The sequence below is a fragment of the Pogoniulus pusillus genome, unplaced genomic scaffold (genome assembly GCF_015220805.1).
Source record: "Pogoniulus pusillus isolate bPogPus1 unplaced genomic scaffold, bPogPus1.pri S76, whole genome shotgun sequence".
Classification (NCBI taxonomy): domain Eukaryota; kingdom Metazoa; phylum Chordata; class Aves; order Piciformes; family Lybiidae; genus Pogoniulus; species Pogoniulus pusillus.
The window spans coordinates 26,231-38,997 of NW_026974538.1; the positions used below are offsets into that span (position 1 = coordinate 26,231).

At 61.8% G+C, this 12,767-nt stretch overlaps 1 protein-coding gene across 1 annotated transcript; it reads right to left on the reverse strand.

Annotated features, from left to right (window-relative positions):
• Positions 1–176: 176 nt before the first annotated feature.
• Positions 177–1,950, reverse strand: SP7 (Sp7 transcription factor). Its single transcript, XM_064141007.1, has 2 exons — positions 1,015–1,950; positions 177–960 (listed from the first exon to the last, which is right to left on the reverse strand). Exons 1-2 carry the CDS (start codon positions 1,948–1,950, stop codon positions 856–858), a joined length of 1,041 nt encoding a protein of 346 aa, XP_063997077.1. The 3' UTR covers positions 177–855.
• Between the last annotated feature and the right edge of the window lie 10,817 nt (positions 1,951–12,767).

The following is a 12,767-nucleotide window of genomic DNA, read 5'->3' on the forward strand; positions in this document are numbered from 1 at the left end:
CTGGCCTCAGCCTGGCTGGTGGCAGAGGGTGGGGGTAGGGTCCCTGCTCCACTCTCAACCCCTTCATTGCCTTCATTTCCTGGGGGGAGGATGTGGGGGGGTTGTCCCAGCTTCAATCTCAACCCCTTCATTGCTTCAATTTTATTTTGAGGAGGGGGGTCACAGCCCGGGGTGGGGGTGGAGTTGAGGGGGAGGGGGTCCCCATTCCATTACCCCTAGCGAGGCTGGAGGGAAAAGACTGAACCTGGTCCCTGAGCGTTATGCAGGGGGGGAGCAGACACACACGGGGGGGAAGAAGAGGGGGGCTCACTTTGACACTCCGCAGGGTACTCAGAGAAGGACCCCCCCATAATTTAAGGCATAAATTACAGTTGTTAATGAAGAGTTGATGGAGGGGAGGGGTTGGGAGGGAACAAGGGGTTGGGTTTGGGGGAGGTATGTGGAGGGGATTGGGGGGGGGGGGGGGGGTGCAGCATCCCCTTAATAAATACCCCCGGAGGAAGTGGGAGGAGAAGGGAGGCTGAAGGTTTAGAGATGTAACAAAGCACCGATTTGGGGGGTGAACTCTGCTTGGGTGTGGGGGAGGTGATGGGGGGCGTTTAGAGGGAGTGGGGCATAAGATTTTGGGGAAGGGGGGGGAAGAACCCCGATAATAAATACCCCTGGAGGGGGAGGATGGAGGATAAAGTTTTAGGTCTCCACCAAAGCTCTGGTGTTGGGTCCCAGGTTTGGAGGAGATGTGGGATTATGGTGGGGGGAGAGGTTTTAAAGGGGGATGTTGGACTTTGGGGGGCCGGGGTCAGAACCCCAATAATAAATACCTCCCCCACAAAAAAAAGCCAACAAGCCCACGCTCTAAATCTCCAGCAAGCCTCCGGTCTCCGGACTCGCAGCCTCTTTGCCGGGCGACGCCGGCGGGGGTCGATGCGGGGATGCCTCCGACGGCGCCGGCTGCGGCTGCTGCTGCTCTCCTCCTCCGCTGCCTCCTCCGCTGTTACCGGGAATGCTTTTAACGGGGTTCGGGGGACCAATCCCCCCGGCCCCGCTTTCGGCGTGGGTTTTCTGGTGCTTGCTGAGGTGGTCGCTACGGGTGAAGCGTTTGCTGCAGAGCAGACAGGTGAACTTCTTCTCGCGGGTGTGGGTGCGGACGTGGCGCTCCAGCTCGTCGCTGCGGGTGAAGCGTTTGCCGCAGAAGAGCCAATTGCAGACGAAAGGTCTCTCCCCGGTGTGCCACCTCAGGTGGGCTTTCAGGTGCGAGGCTTTGCCGTATACCTTCCCGCAGCCCGGGATGTGGCAGCTGTGAACAGCTTTCCTCCGGGATCCGCCGCCGGATCCGACCCCTCCCGCGCCCCCTCCTAAACGCTCCAATTCTTGGCAGTTAGGACAATCGCAAGCAGGGCGACCCCCACCCAAAGAACCCCCGCGGGGACCTTTAGGGGTGTCGGCGGTTCCGGGAGTGGGTTTCGGGGCAGAGGGTGGCACCACAGGGTTGCCGGTGTAAGGGGAGGGGTTGAGAGAGGCGAAGTCGGAGCCGTAAGCGGGGAGAGGGGGGCTGAGGGTGGGTTGAGCTTGCAAGGAGCCCTGCAGTCCCTCGCTGCCCGGCGGCCCCCCCAGCCACCCCCCGTTGGGGTGCACGTCCCACCAGGAGGGGGCTGCAGGTCCCGAGCTCCCTGGCAACCCCCCGCTGATGCCACCCTTGTACCAGGAGCCATAAGGGTGAGGCATCTCCAAGGAAGGGTAAACCCCCGGCAGGCAGTCGCCCGGGGGGTGCCCCTTGGCTGTCACCACCACGGGGCCGCCCAGCACCTCCTGGGCACCGGTGGGCGCTGGGAAGGGGTGGCCGAAGGGGCCATAGTCGGGGCCATAGGGGCCGGGCGATGCCTGGGGGTTGGCAGAGGGGGACAGCAGCCCCGGGGTGCTGGGGAAGGCGGCAGTGTAGGAGTCACCCATGGCGGTAGCAGTGGTGATGGATGGACACGACGGGTGGCAGCACTTCGAGGTGGTGCTGGAGACGTCAGTGGGGGCACGGGGTCATGGTGCCCGGTAGCCTGTGGGAAGAGGGAGATGGGTGTTAGGGTGCTGGGGGGGGGGGCACCAAGGGCTGGATGGGGCCCAGGGCAAGAGGGTAAGCAGTGCTGGGGGGGCACCCAGGGCAATGGGGCACCCAGTTTTGGGGGTGTCACGCACCATAGGGCACCCAGTGCAGTAGGGCACCCAGTTTTGGGGGTGTCAAGCACCACGGAGCACCCATTGCAGGGGGTCACCTACTCCAATGGGGCATCCAACAGGGCACGCACCCACCTCACCCACCCTTCCCTACTCCTCTGTGCCTCTTCTCCCCTCCAAGCTGAGACCACCCCAAAAACACCTTCAGACCCTCTTGGGCACTTCTCCAAGGGCTCATAACAGGGTTGTGGGAGCGGAGAGCGGAAGCGGGGGGGGGGGGGAAGCAGCCCCTTCCCACCCCCTTGACCTCCCCCCACTATTCCTTGGCCTCCTCCCTTCCCCCTCTGCTCCTAATCCCTGTTCCTTCTCCCTTTCTAATCAAATTACTCCATGGTCGTCTCCCCTATCCTCCCCCCTCCACTCCCTCCCCCCACCTCCGGGGGGTGCCACTTCCTACCCTTTTCTTCCCTCCATGGCTTTCAGCTGCCATGGGTAGCACAAACTGCATCCAACACCCCCACACACCTCCTTATCCTTATCTCATTTCTCCTCTCTCCTCTATCCCCCTCCCCCATCCTCATACTTTTCCCCTCTCCTTTTGCCCATTTTTCCAACTTATTTCTCTCTTCCCCCTTCTCCTCCTTCTCCTCCTCCTCCTCTTCCTCCTCCTCCTCATCCTCCTTCTCCTCCTCCTCCACCTTCTCTTCCCCCTCCTCCTTCTCCTTCTCCTTCTTCTACCATTCCCTCCCTCCCTTTTCCCGCTTCCTCATCCTCTTAATTTTTCCTCTCTCCCTTTACCCGTTTTTCCACCTTTTTTTCCCTTCTTCCCCCCCCACCCCCCCTTTCTTCGGCTCCCTCCATCCTCTCCCTCCCCCCTCCCCTCTCTTTTTAATCCCCGCGGTTTATTGCTCCTATTTTTACGGCGGCCGCAGCCCCGCTCCCGGTTTTCCAAGGATAACAAGGGCCAGGCCCTGTGCCCCGGGAACGCTGCCCTGCCGCCGGTAATTAAAACCAGGGCGAGTGCCTAACGTGGGCCACGCTGAAAATAGTGTCAACATCCCATAAATCAGCTCCCATCCCGACGGGAAGCCGGGAGCGGGAGCCAGCAGCGCCCAGAGAGATGTGGGCTGAGGATGGCAGCAGCGCAGCTCAGCGCAACAGTGCCGGGGGGGAGGGGGTGGAAGGGAGGGTCGGGGAGGGTCAGGGCCTCCCCCCCTCATCCAGAGAGGCCACATAAAGTGGGGATGGGTTCAGGTCCTGCTCTGGAGGTGTGGAGGTCTCAGGTTCCAGTCCCAAATTCCCAGTTTTCATCTCTCCTAGTCTCAGTCTACAGTCCTAGTCCCCAGTTCCCTACTCCCAGTCCTCAATTCCCAGTTGCCAGCTCCCTATTCCCAGTCCCAAATTCCCAGTTTCCAGTCCCAAAATCCCATTTTCCAGTTCTCAATTCTGTTTCCAGAATTCCCAGTCTCCAGTCCCCAGTTCCCAGTTTCAAGATCTCTATTCCCAATTCCCAGTCCCATATTCCCAGTCTGCAGTTGCCAGTTTCCAGTTCTCAATTCTTAGCCTCCAGTTCCAAATTCCCAGTTCCCAGTTCTCTGTTTCCAGTTCTGAGTTCCCAGTACTCAGTTCTCAGTTCCTAGTTCCTTGTCCCTTATCTCCAGTACCCAGTTCCTGGTACTCAATACCCAGTCTGCGAATCCCAGTTTCCAGCTCCCATTCCCCAGTTTCCAGTTCCTTATCCCCAGATCTCCAGAGCCCAGTTCCTGGCTCCCAGCTTCCCACCCCTTTTCCCTGATCTCCAGCATCTGCTCCTCAATTCCCAATTCCCAGTTCCTGGTCCCCAGTTCCCAGTCTCCTTATCCACAGTCTTCCATACCCAGTCCTTGGTTTCCAGTTCCCACTTCCCTATCATGGTTCTTGGTCCCCAGTTTCTGGTCCCCAGTTGCTGTCTCCTTGCCCCTAGTCCTTGGTCTCCAGTCCCTCCTCCCCAGATCCCAATCCCATATCCCTGAAGTCCCCAATCCGTTGCCCCCTGTCCCCCAAGTCCCTGATCCCAGGTCCCCAGACCCCAATCCCTGTCCCCCAAGTCCCCGGTCCCTTGTCCCCAGACCTCAGCTCTTGCCCCCTGTCCCCTAAGTCTCTGATGCCAGGTCCCCAGACTCCAGCTCTGTCCCCAGGCCCTTGTCCCCAACCTCAGGTCCCCAAATGCCATCCCTTGTCCTCTTTGTGCTGCCACCCGAAGCTCCTGCCCCCAGTACCCCCCAGGCCACTGTGCCACCCCCAGCCTCTGGCCCCTGAGCCTCCAGGCCACGCCAGCTCCCTGCTCCTGGCTTCCCCTGCTCTCACGGTGAAGCTGTCCCCACCCAGGGGAGATTTCAGGGTGGAGCTGGCACTGGCCACTGTCCCCACATCCTTGTGCCCCCTGCCCAGGGACAGCAGGGCACAGGTCCTGCTAGGGTGGAGGGCATCAGTGTGTGTCCCCTGTGGGCAGAGAGACAGCGACAGGCAGGATCAGGTCCCCGTGGCTCCCAAGGACTGTGGTGGCCTCTGGTGACAGTGTCTCAGGGTGGCTTTGTGCCAGGGGCAGACGTGGCCTTGTCACCATGGATGGCTCTGGGGACAGAGGTGTCCCTAAGGGATGCCAGGCTCCTGGGCACAGACATGTCCCCAGTGCCAGATCCAGGGTAGAGTAGCAGTAGGCACAGAGGTGTTGCCGGTTCCAGATCCAGGGTACAGTGGCAGTGGGCACAGAGGCATCTCCAATGCCAAGTCTGGGATGCCACAGCCCTGGGGGCAGATGTGTCCCCAGTGTCCCCACGGTCCCATCCACCCCAGCCCCCTCCTGCCAGCACCCAAGACTCAGTACCCCAGCAGTGCCACAGGGACCCTGCACTGAGTTCTGGTGCCCAGTGTGATGGTGGCAGCGGTGGCAGGGTGGGGCCAGGGAGGGGACACAGTAGTCTAGAACCAGTCGCAAAGCCCAGGGGCTAAAAATCCTCCCCCTCCAGAGCCATCAAACAACCCCCCCGGCCTGCGGCCATGGGCTGAGGGATGGCCCAGTCCCGAGTGGGGGGGGTCCCATGTCACAAAGGACTCTTCCTGACTCGGAGGGGGTGGGGTTCTGCCCCCGGTGTGGGGGTTCCTGTCCCCAGGGGATCCTCCATCATGGAAGGGTATCTCATATTCCAGGGCCGGGGGGGTCGTGCGGGGGGGTGGCGGTGGATTCCCCTGATCCTGCAGAGTCCTAAATCCCAAAGGATTCCTGTCCCACAGGCTGGGAGAAACACCACCCCCACCCCCTATGCCCCATCCTGACAGCCCTCATATTCCAGGGTCCCTGTCCCGGGGGGAAGGGATTTGAATCCCGAGAGGGTTTCGTATCCCAGGGGTATGGAGGTGCCCCCCCGCTCCGAGCAGCGATCCCTGTCCCGGGGGGGTTCTCCCTTTCCACGAGGGATCCGTGTCCCGAGTGGGTGGCCCCATTCCCGAGGGTTCCCTGTTTCGGGGAGTGTCTCCATGACAAGGGATCCATGTCCCGAGGGACTCCCGCATCCCGAAAGGCTCTCGCGTCCCGGGCTCTCTATCCCGGGCTGTGTTGCCATCCCGAGGGATCCCTGCTCCCGGGAGCTCCTCACCGCGCTCCGGGGTTCCGCGGGTCCGGGGATGCCAAGGTGGTACCGGCCGCGTGGATGCTTGCGCCGGGGGATCCTGGGGGGGGGGGGGTCCGGGGTGCCCGTGCCGAGGGTCCAGGGGCTCGATGCAATAGGGTCCTGGGGATGCCGGTGTCGGGGGTCCAGGGGCTCGGTGTCGGAGGGAGGGAGCAGGGAGCTCCGCCGCCTCCCGCCCCTCTGTGTCGCTGCGGCGGGGCTGGGCCGGGCCGGGACCGGGGCCGGGAGCCCTGCCCCGAACCGCCCCTCGCTGGGGGGGGTAGGGGGGAAGGTCGGGGGAAGGGAGGGCAGAGGGAGGGGGGAAGGGGCAAGGGCAGGGGCGGGAGCAGGGGAAGGGGAAGGGGAAGGGGAAGGGGAAGGGGAAGGGGAAGGGGAAGGGGAAGGGGAAAGGGAAAGGGAAAAAGAAAAGGTTGAAAGAGGAAAAGGAGGAAAAGAGGGACAGGGGAAAATAGGGAAAGGGGGAAAGGAAAGAAGGAAAAGCAGGAAAGGGAAAAGTAAGGAAAGAGAAAAGGGGAAGGAAAAAGGGGAAAGAAGGAAAGGGGAAAAGAGGGAAATAGTGAAAGGGGGAAAGGGGGGGAAAGGGGAAAGGAAAAAGGAAAAGGGGAAAAAGGGGAAAGAATACAAGGGGAAAGGAGGAGAAGGAGGAAAAGAGTTGGAGCAAAAGGAACAAGGAATTTCAAGAAGGAAAGAAATAAGGAAGAAAAGGAGGAAATAAAAATGTGAAAGAAGAATGCAAAGAGAAAGTGAGAAAAGGAGAAAGGAAGGAAAAGGGAGGAAAAAGAAAAAAGAAAAATAAATCAGGAGTGAAAAGGGAGAAGAAATGGGAAGGGGAAAAAAGAAAGGAAAGAGAAATCAAAGAGAAAGAGAAAGGGAGAAAAAGTTGTGAAGGGAGGAGGAGGCTGAAGGCCAGGGAAAGGGATAGGGAAAAAGGGGTAGAAGGGTGCAGGAAGAGGGAAGGGGAAAGGAGCGGGGAAGGGCAAGGAAGTGCAGAGAGAGACACTGACAGGAAGGTAAAAGGGGGAAAGAGGGGAGAAGAGGGTGGGGAAGAAAAGGGGAGAGGAAGAGGAAGGGAGAAGGAAGGACTGGGCAGGAGACAGGGAGAAAGGGATGGGAAGGGGACAGGGGGAAAGGGATGGCAAAGGGGAGGAATGGGGAAAGTGCTGTGAAAGAAATGGGCAAAAGAAGAAGAGAGGTCTGGGGAGGGCAAAGGGACATGGAAGGAAAGTGCATGGGGTGGGGGAGACCTGCACCACCCTGGGTCTTTGGGGCAAAACCAACCCATTCTGGTGCCAGGGGGAACGAGGCAGGGATGAGGGTCTGGGATGGGGGAACAAGAGGTGGAAACTGGGACAGGATAGGGATGGGGACAAGGAAGGAGACAGGATGGACTTGCAGGTAGCAGGGATGGGCACTCAGCAGAGCCTGGGACAGAATTGGACCCAGGATGGGGACAGAGGGGACTGGGGACAAGGATGGGATGGGGATGGAGCAGGGGTGGAGATGGAGGAGACCAAGGCTGCAGCTGGAGGTATCAGGAATGGGGTTGGGGGACCTGGGATGGTGACAGGAGTCATGGTGGGCTGGGGATGGAGCAGGGCTGGGGACAGGGGCAGCAGGGCTGGGACAGAGGGAGAGAAGAGATGGGGACAGAGGAAGAGAGGAAAAGGGACAGAGGGAGAGAGGGATGGGGATGGAGGGAGAGAAGGAAGGGGACAGAGGGAGAGAGGGATGGGGACAGGGAGAACAAGGATGGGGACAGAGGAAGAGAGGAAAGGGGACAGAGGGAGAGAGGGATGGGGACAGAGGGAGAGAGGGAAGGAGACAGAGGGAGAGCAGGGATGGGGACAGAGGAAGAGAGGGATGGGGATAGCCTTGGTTCTGGGCACGTGTGGTGCAGAACTGGGCACAAGGGATGCTCAGAGGGCACCAGGGCTGGGGGCAGGGGCATTATTTCAACTCCTTTTTCCTTTTCCCCCTTTTTGTGCCCCCATTTCCACACACACATCCTTTTTTTTTCGTCCTTGTCGCTGTCCCCTTTCCCCCTCTCCCCCTCCTTGCTCCCCCGGCAATCAGCGGGGCCCTTTCCCAGCCCTGACTCAGGGTTTTCCACTCCGGAGCCGCCGGCGCCGCGGCCGAAGGCCACAACCGCCGCACACCCCACACACCCCCCCCCCCCCCCCGCCCCCCCTTTTGCTGGGCTTTGCACTACCCACAAACTGGGAGCAAACTAGGACGACTGCTCCGAGCCCTTCCTCTTCCTCAGCCCAAAAGGGAGGGGGCAAGCCATGGGGGGTGGGGGGTGGAGTGGTGTATTTTAGGGGGGGCAGGAGTGTCCACAAGGGTTTTGGGACCTCCCACCCCGTGCCCCAAATGCTTGGGTGCCCCTTGGCATGGGAGTGTGAATTGGGGGTTGGGGTGGCAGAGACACACACACACACACCCCCCCCCCCGGTTCCCTGGGACATTTCAGAGCTTGGTGGTCCCCACCGAGGGGAGCTGGGGGAAGGTTGATGACAGGGCGGGGCTGAACCCCGCGGTTACCCACGGGCCCCAGGGCCACGCTCGGGGCCATGGTTCTTGGGTATTTATAGCCCGGCGGGGGGGGAACAAAGTGTGGAGGGGTCCTGCCGGCAGCTCCTCTGGATCTCCCCTGCCAGCCTCCAGCCACTCTCTGGACCTCATTCCTTCCTCCCCTCCTTCCATCCCTCCCTCCCTCTCCCTTCTTCCTTCCCTCTCATCCCTTTCTCCCTCCATCTCTCCCTCCCTCCTTCCATCCCTATTTCCCTCCTGTCCTTCTCCCTCTTCCCTTCCCCTTTCCCATCTCCTTCCCTCTCTCCATCCCTCCTTCCACCCTTCCTCCATCTCTTCATCCCTTCTTCCCTTCCTCCACTCCTTCCTCCATCCCTCATTCTGTCCCTCTGTCCTTCCATCCCTCTCTCCTTCCTGTCCCTCTCCCTCCTTCTATTCCCTCTTCCCATTTCCATCCTTTCCTCCTTACATCTCTCCCTCCACTCCTCCACCCTTCTCCCTCCTGTCCTTCTCCTTCCCCCCTTCTACTCCTCCTTCCTATTTCCTTCCCTCCATCTCTCTTTCCCTCCTTCCACCCACTCCTCCTTCCATCTCTTCTTCCCTTCCCTCATTCCTCTCCCTCCATCCTTTCCACCATCCCTCCCTCTCTCTCCAGCCTTCCTTCCACCCTCTCTCCCTCCCTCCACTCTTACCTCCATTCCTCCTCCCTTCCCACCTCTTCTGATTCATTCCCCTCAGCTGTCAGGCCAGCTCATCCCCCATGACATGAATTTAGGGGAGTCTCAGCCTCCCTGGCATGAATCTGAGGGGTCTTAACCCCCTGACACGAGTTCTGGGGGGTCTCATCCCCATGCCAGACCCAGGATGTCCCTGTCCCTAGGGGCTGGGGACCCCCACCCATCTGTGACCGTGAACTCTCGCGGTTGGAGGCAGCTGGGGTGGGGGCACTGCAACAGGCAAAGGAACAGCCCAGCGATGGCTTCCGTCTGTGCCGGGGGGCACTGGGAACAGGGACTGGGGGCACTGGGAACGGGCAAACGAACAGCCCAGCGATGGCTTCCGTCTGTGCCGGGGGGCACTGGGAACAGGGACTGGGGGCACTGGGAACGGGCAGCACTGGGAATGGGGACCGCGGGCACTGAGAGCAGAGACTGGGAGTGCTGAGGACGGGCAGCTCCGGGAAATGGATAGCACTGGGAACGACGACTGGGAGCACTGGGAAAGGAGAGCACTGGGAATGGGGACTGGGAGCACTGGGAAAGGAGAGCACTGGGAATACCAAGACTTGGGACAGGCAGCACTGGGAATGGGGCACTGGGGGTACTGGGAAGGGCGACCGGGAGCACTGGAGATGGGAATTGGTGGGGAGAGGGGGCATCCAGAATAGGGAGCAGCGGGAATGTGGTACCCTCCCCACTCCCGACCTCCTCAAGCCCCTCCCCCCCAGTGTCGTCCACTCCGGTGTCCCCTCACACACCCCCCCCGCAGTGTCCCCAGTGACACCAAACCCTCCTCACCCCCCCGCCAAAACAGCCCCTCCGCCAGGGGGACACACCCCAGAGGTGCCCCATGCCCGCCCTAGCCTGGCAGCGGTGGCCCACACGTCCCACCCCCGCCCCGTCTGTGCCTTACGTGTGTGTGTGTCCCCTCCTCCTCCTCCTTCGTCTCTCGAGATGCCCCCCTCCCGCCCCCCCCGGATGTTTCTCTTGCGGTCAGAGGCCCCGAAATAGGCTCTGTGGGTGCGCCGGGCACCGAGTGCCAGCACCCGCGGGGCGGGGGGGACAGCAGGGGGGGACACGGTGGCTTTTGGGGGGGGAGGGGGGAGAGGAGTTGAATAGCAGCAGCCCCCCCCCGCCCCGCACAGTGAGACCCCCGCACTCATGTGTGGCAGGGAAGCAGCACCCCATGTTCAGCCTTTCATTGGGGAGGGGAGGAGTGAGCGGCTGGGGGGACTGTAGACTTTGGGGTTGAGAGGGTCTCTGGGGCTGGGGGAGGGGCTGGAGGGGCTGGGGGGCTCTATGGGGCTGGGGAGGTCCGGCGGGGGCCAAGGGGCTGGGGGGGGGGGGTGTCTGGAGGGGTTGGACACCCCAAAAGCCAAGGGGGACTTGAAAGGAGCTGGCTGGAGCTGGGGGGTCCGTGGGCGGGGGTCCGGGGAAGCCAGGAGCAGAGGTTGCCCCGGGGCCGGGCAGTGCCCACGCCCGCGGCGTTTCCTTCCAGTCTCTAATTATCCCCTCCCCGGGCGGGCTGGAAATAACTGCGGTGAGCGCGGGGTGGGGACGGGGACACAGGGACAGAGTCGGGGACGGGGGGCGGAGGGGGCAAGGAGGGACCCAGGGGAGGGGCAAGGATGGATCGGGGCTGGGGGGCGCAGAGATGGACCTGGGGAGGTAGAGATCCGGGAGGGGGCGACACAGACAGAGAGGGACAGTCCCCCCGGGGTGACAGGAAAGATCCAGGGGTGACAAAGAGGGACCCGGGGAGGGGCAGGGATAGACCCAATTGGGAGCAGGGAGGGACCCGAGAGGGAGGGGGCAAGAATGGATCCGGGAGGGGGCAGAGACGAACTGGGGGGTGGCAAAGACGGACGGGGGGTGGGGCACGGAGTGACGTGGGGCAGGGGGGACAGGGACAGCCCCTCAGGGTGACAGGACAGACCCTGGTGAGGGAAGAATGGACCAAGGGGGGTCAAAAATGGACTCGGGGGCAGAGGAGAGGGGAGCAGAGTTGGACCTGGAGGGTAGGGAGGGATGGGGGGAGGAGGGGGCACAGGGACAGACCCCCCCAGAGTGACAGGACAGATCCCGAGGTGGCAGGAGGGGACCCTAAAATATCAAGGCGGACGCCCCCCTCCCGTCTGTCCCCCATCTGTGCCCCCCCAACACGTGGCTCTCATTGCACTGTGGTACCGAGGCCACATCAGAGCGGTGGTGGCGAGGGTGGCACTTCGGGACCTTAGCCACCTCCCCGGCCTCTCCAGCCACCCAAGGGGAACCCCCCCCCAGTGGCGATTTGGGTGTCCCCCAGTTCCTCCTCCCCTTACTGGGACCCCTCTCCTCAATGTCCTGAGTCGTCGTGTCCCAGCTGCTCTGACTGTGGTCCTTGAGGCCCCCCCCAAGTCCCCCTAAATGCTGTTTTGTGACCCTCCCCTCCCCATCTGCCATGGACATCCTCCCTCCAGTTCTCCTGGGACCTGAGGACCCCTCCCCACCACTGTGTCCTGGGACCACCCAGGCTCTACCATCTCCTCTCCATGCCCCTGGGACCCCCCCATGGCTTGTTGGGACCCCCCCCTCAACTGCCAGCCCCTCCTCCCATAGTATCCTAGGATCCTCCCAATCCTGAGACCTCCCTCGACGCACTGGGACCCCCCCAGCCAAGCTGCAGTGCCCGAGGTGCTTCGGGTCCCCCTTTTCACCCCTTCCCCTAAAATATCCCAGGATATCCCTAGCCCCCCCCTCGCCTCCGGCCCTGTCCCCTCTCTGGGCGGGGCTCGGTGCGCGCCAGCCACATTTCTGTGGCTTTCAACCCCAAATTGTCGGGAGTCGCCTGGAGGCCGCTGGGACCCGAGGGGGGTGCCCGAGGCGGGGGCTGCCTCCATCCCAGTGCCCTTCAAATCCTTTCCAGTGCCCCCAAACCCATCCCAGTGCACCCACACACATCCCAGTGCCCCCCAACTCCTTTCCAATGCCCCCAAATGCACCCTAGTGCCCCCAGCACGCATTTCAGTGTCCCCAGTCCCCCCCAGACTGGTCTCAGCACACCCATTCTTCATTCCAGTGTCCCCATTCTCCTCTCCCTGTTTACCCCCATACTGGTTCCCTGTCCTGCACCCCTGTGTTGACAGGCAGGGACAGGAACAGGGTTGGGGACAGAATAGGGCTGGGAATGAGGACAAGGAGCAAGGACTGGGGACATTGCTGGGGGCAGGAAAGGACTGGCTGGAGCACAGGGACAGAGTTGGGGTCAGGACAGGAGACAGGGACAGGGTTTTGGGCAGGAGAGAGTTGGGGACACTGTTGGGGACAAGACACGGACAGGACAGGGTCGAGTACAGGAGAAAGCTGAGATAAAGACAGGGCTGGGGACACTCTGCGGGGTGTGAAAGGACTGGGGTGATGACAGGGCCAGACCTAGAGACCCTATTGAGGACAGAGTTGGGGACAGGATAGGACACTGCTAGAGACAGAGTCGGGACAGGACAAGGTTGGAGACACTGCTGGGGATAGAACAGGGCACTGCTGGGGACAGGACAGAGTTGGGGACACTGTTTGGGAGACAGTTGGGGGCAGCTGTGCCAGGCGCCGCCACTAGGGGACAGCAGAGATCCCGTCCGGGGGCTGGCACCGACCGCCTAGAGCCACCAGGGGGCGCCGGAACCGAAAGGGACTGGGAGGAATTGGGGAG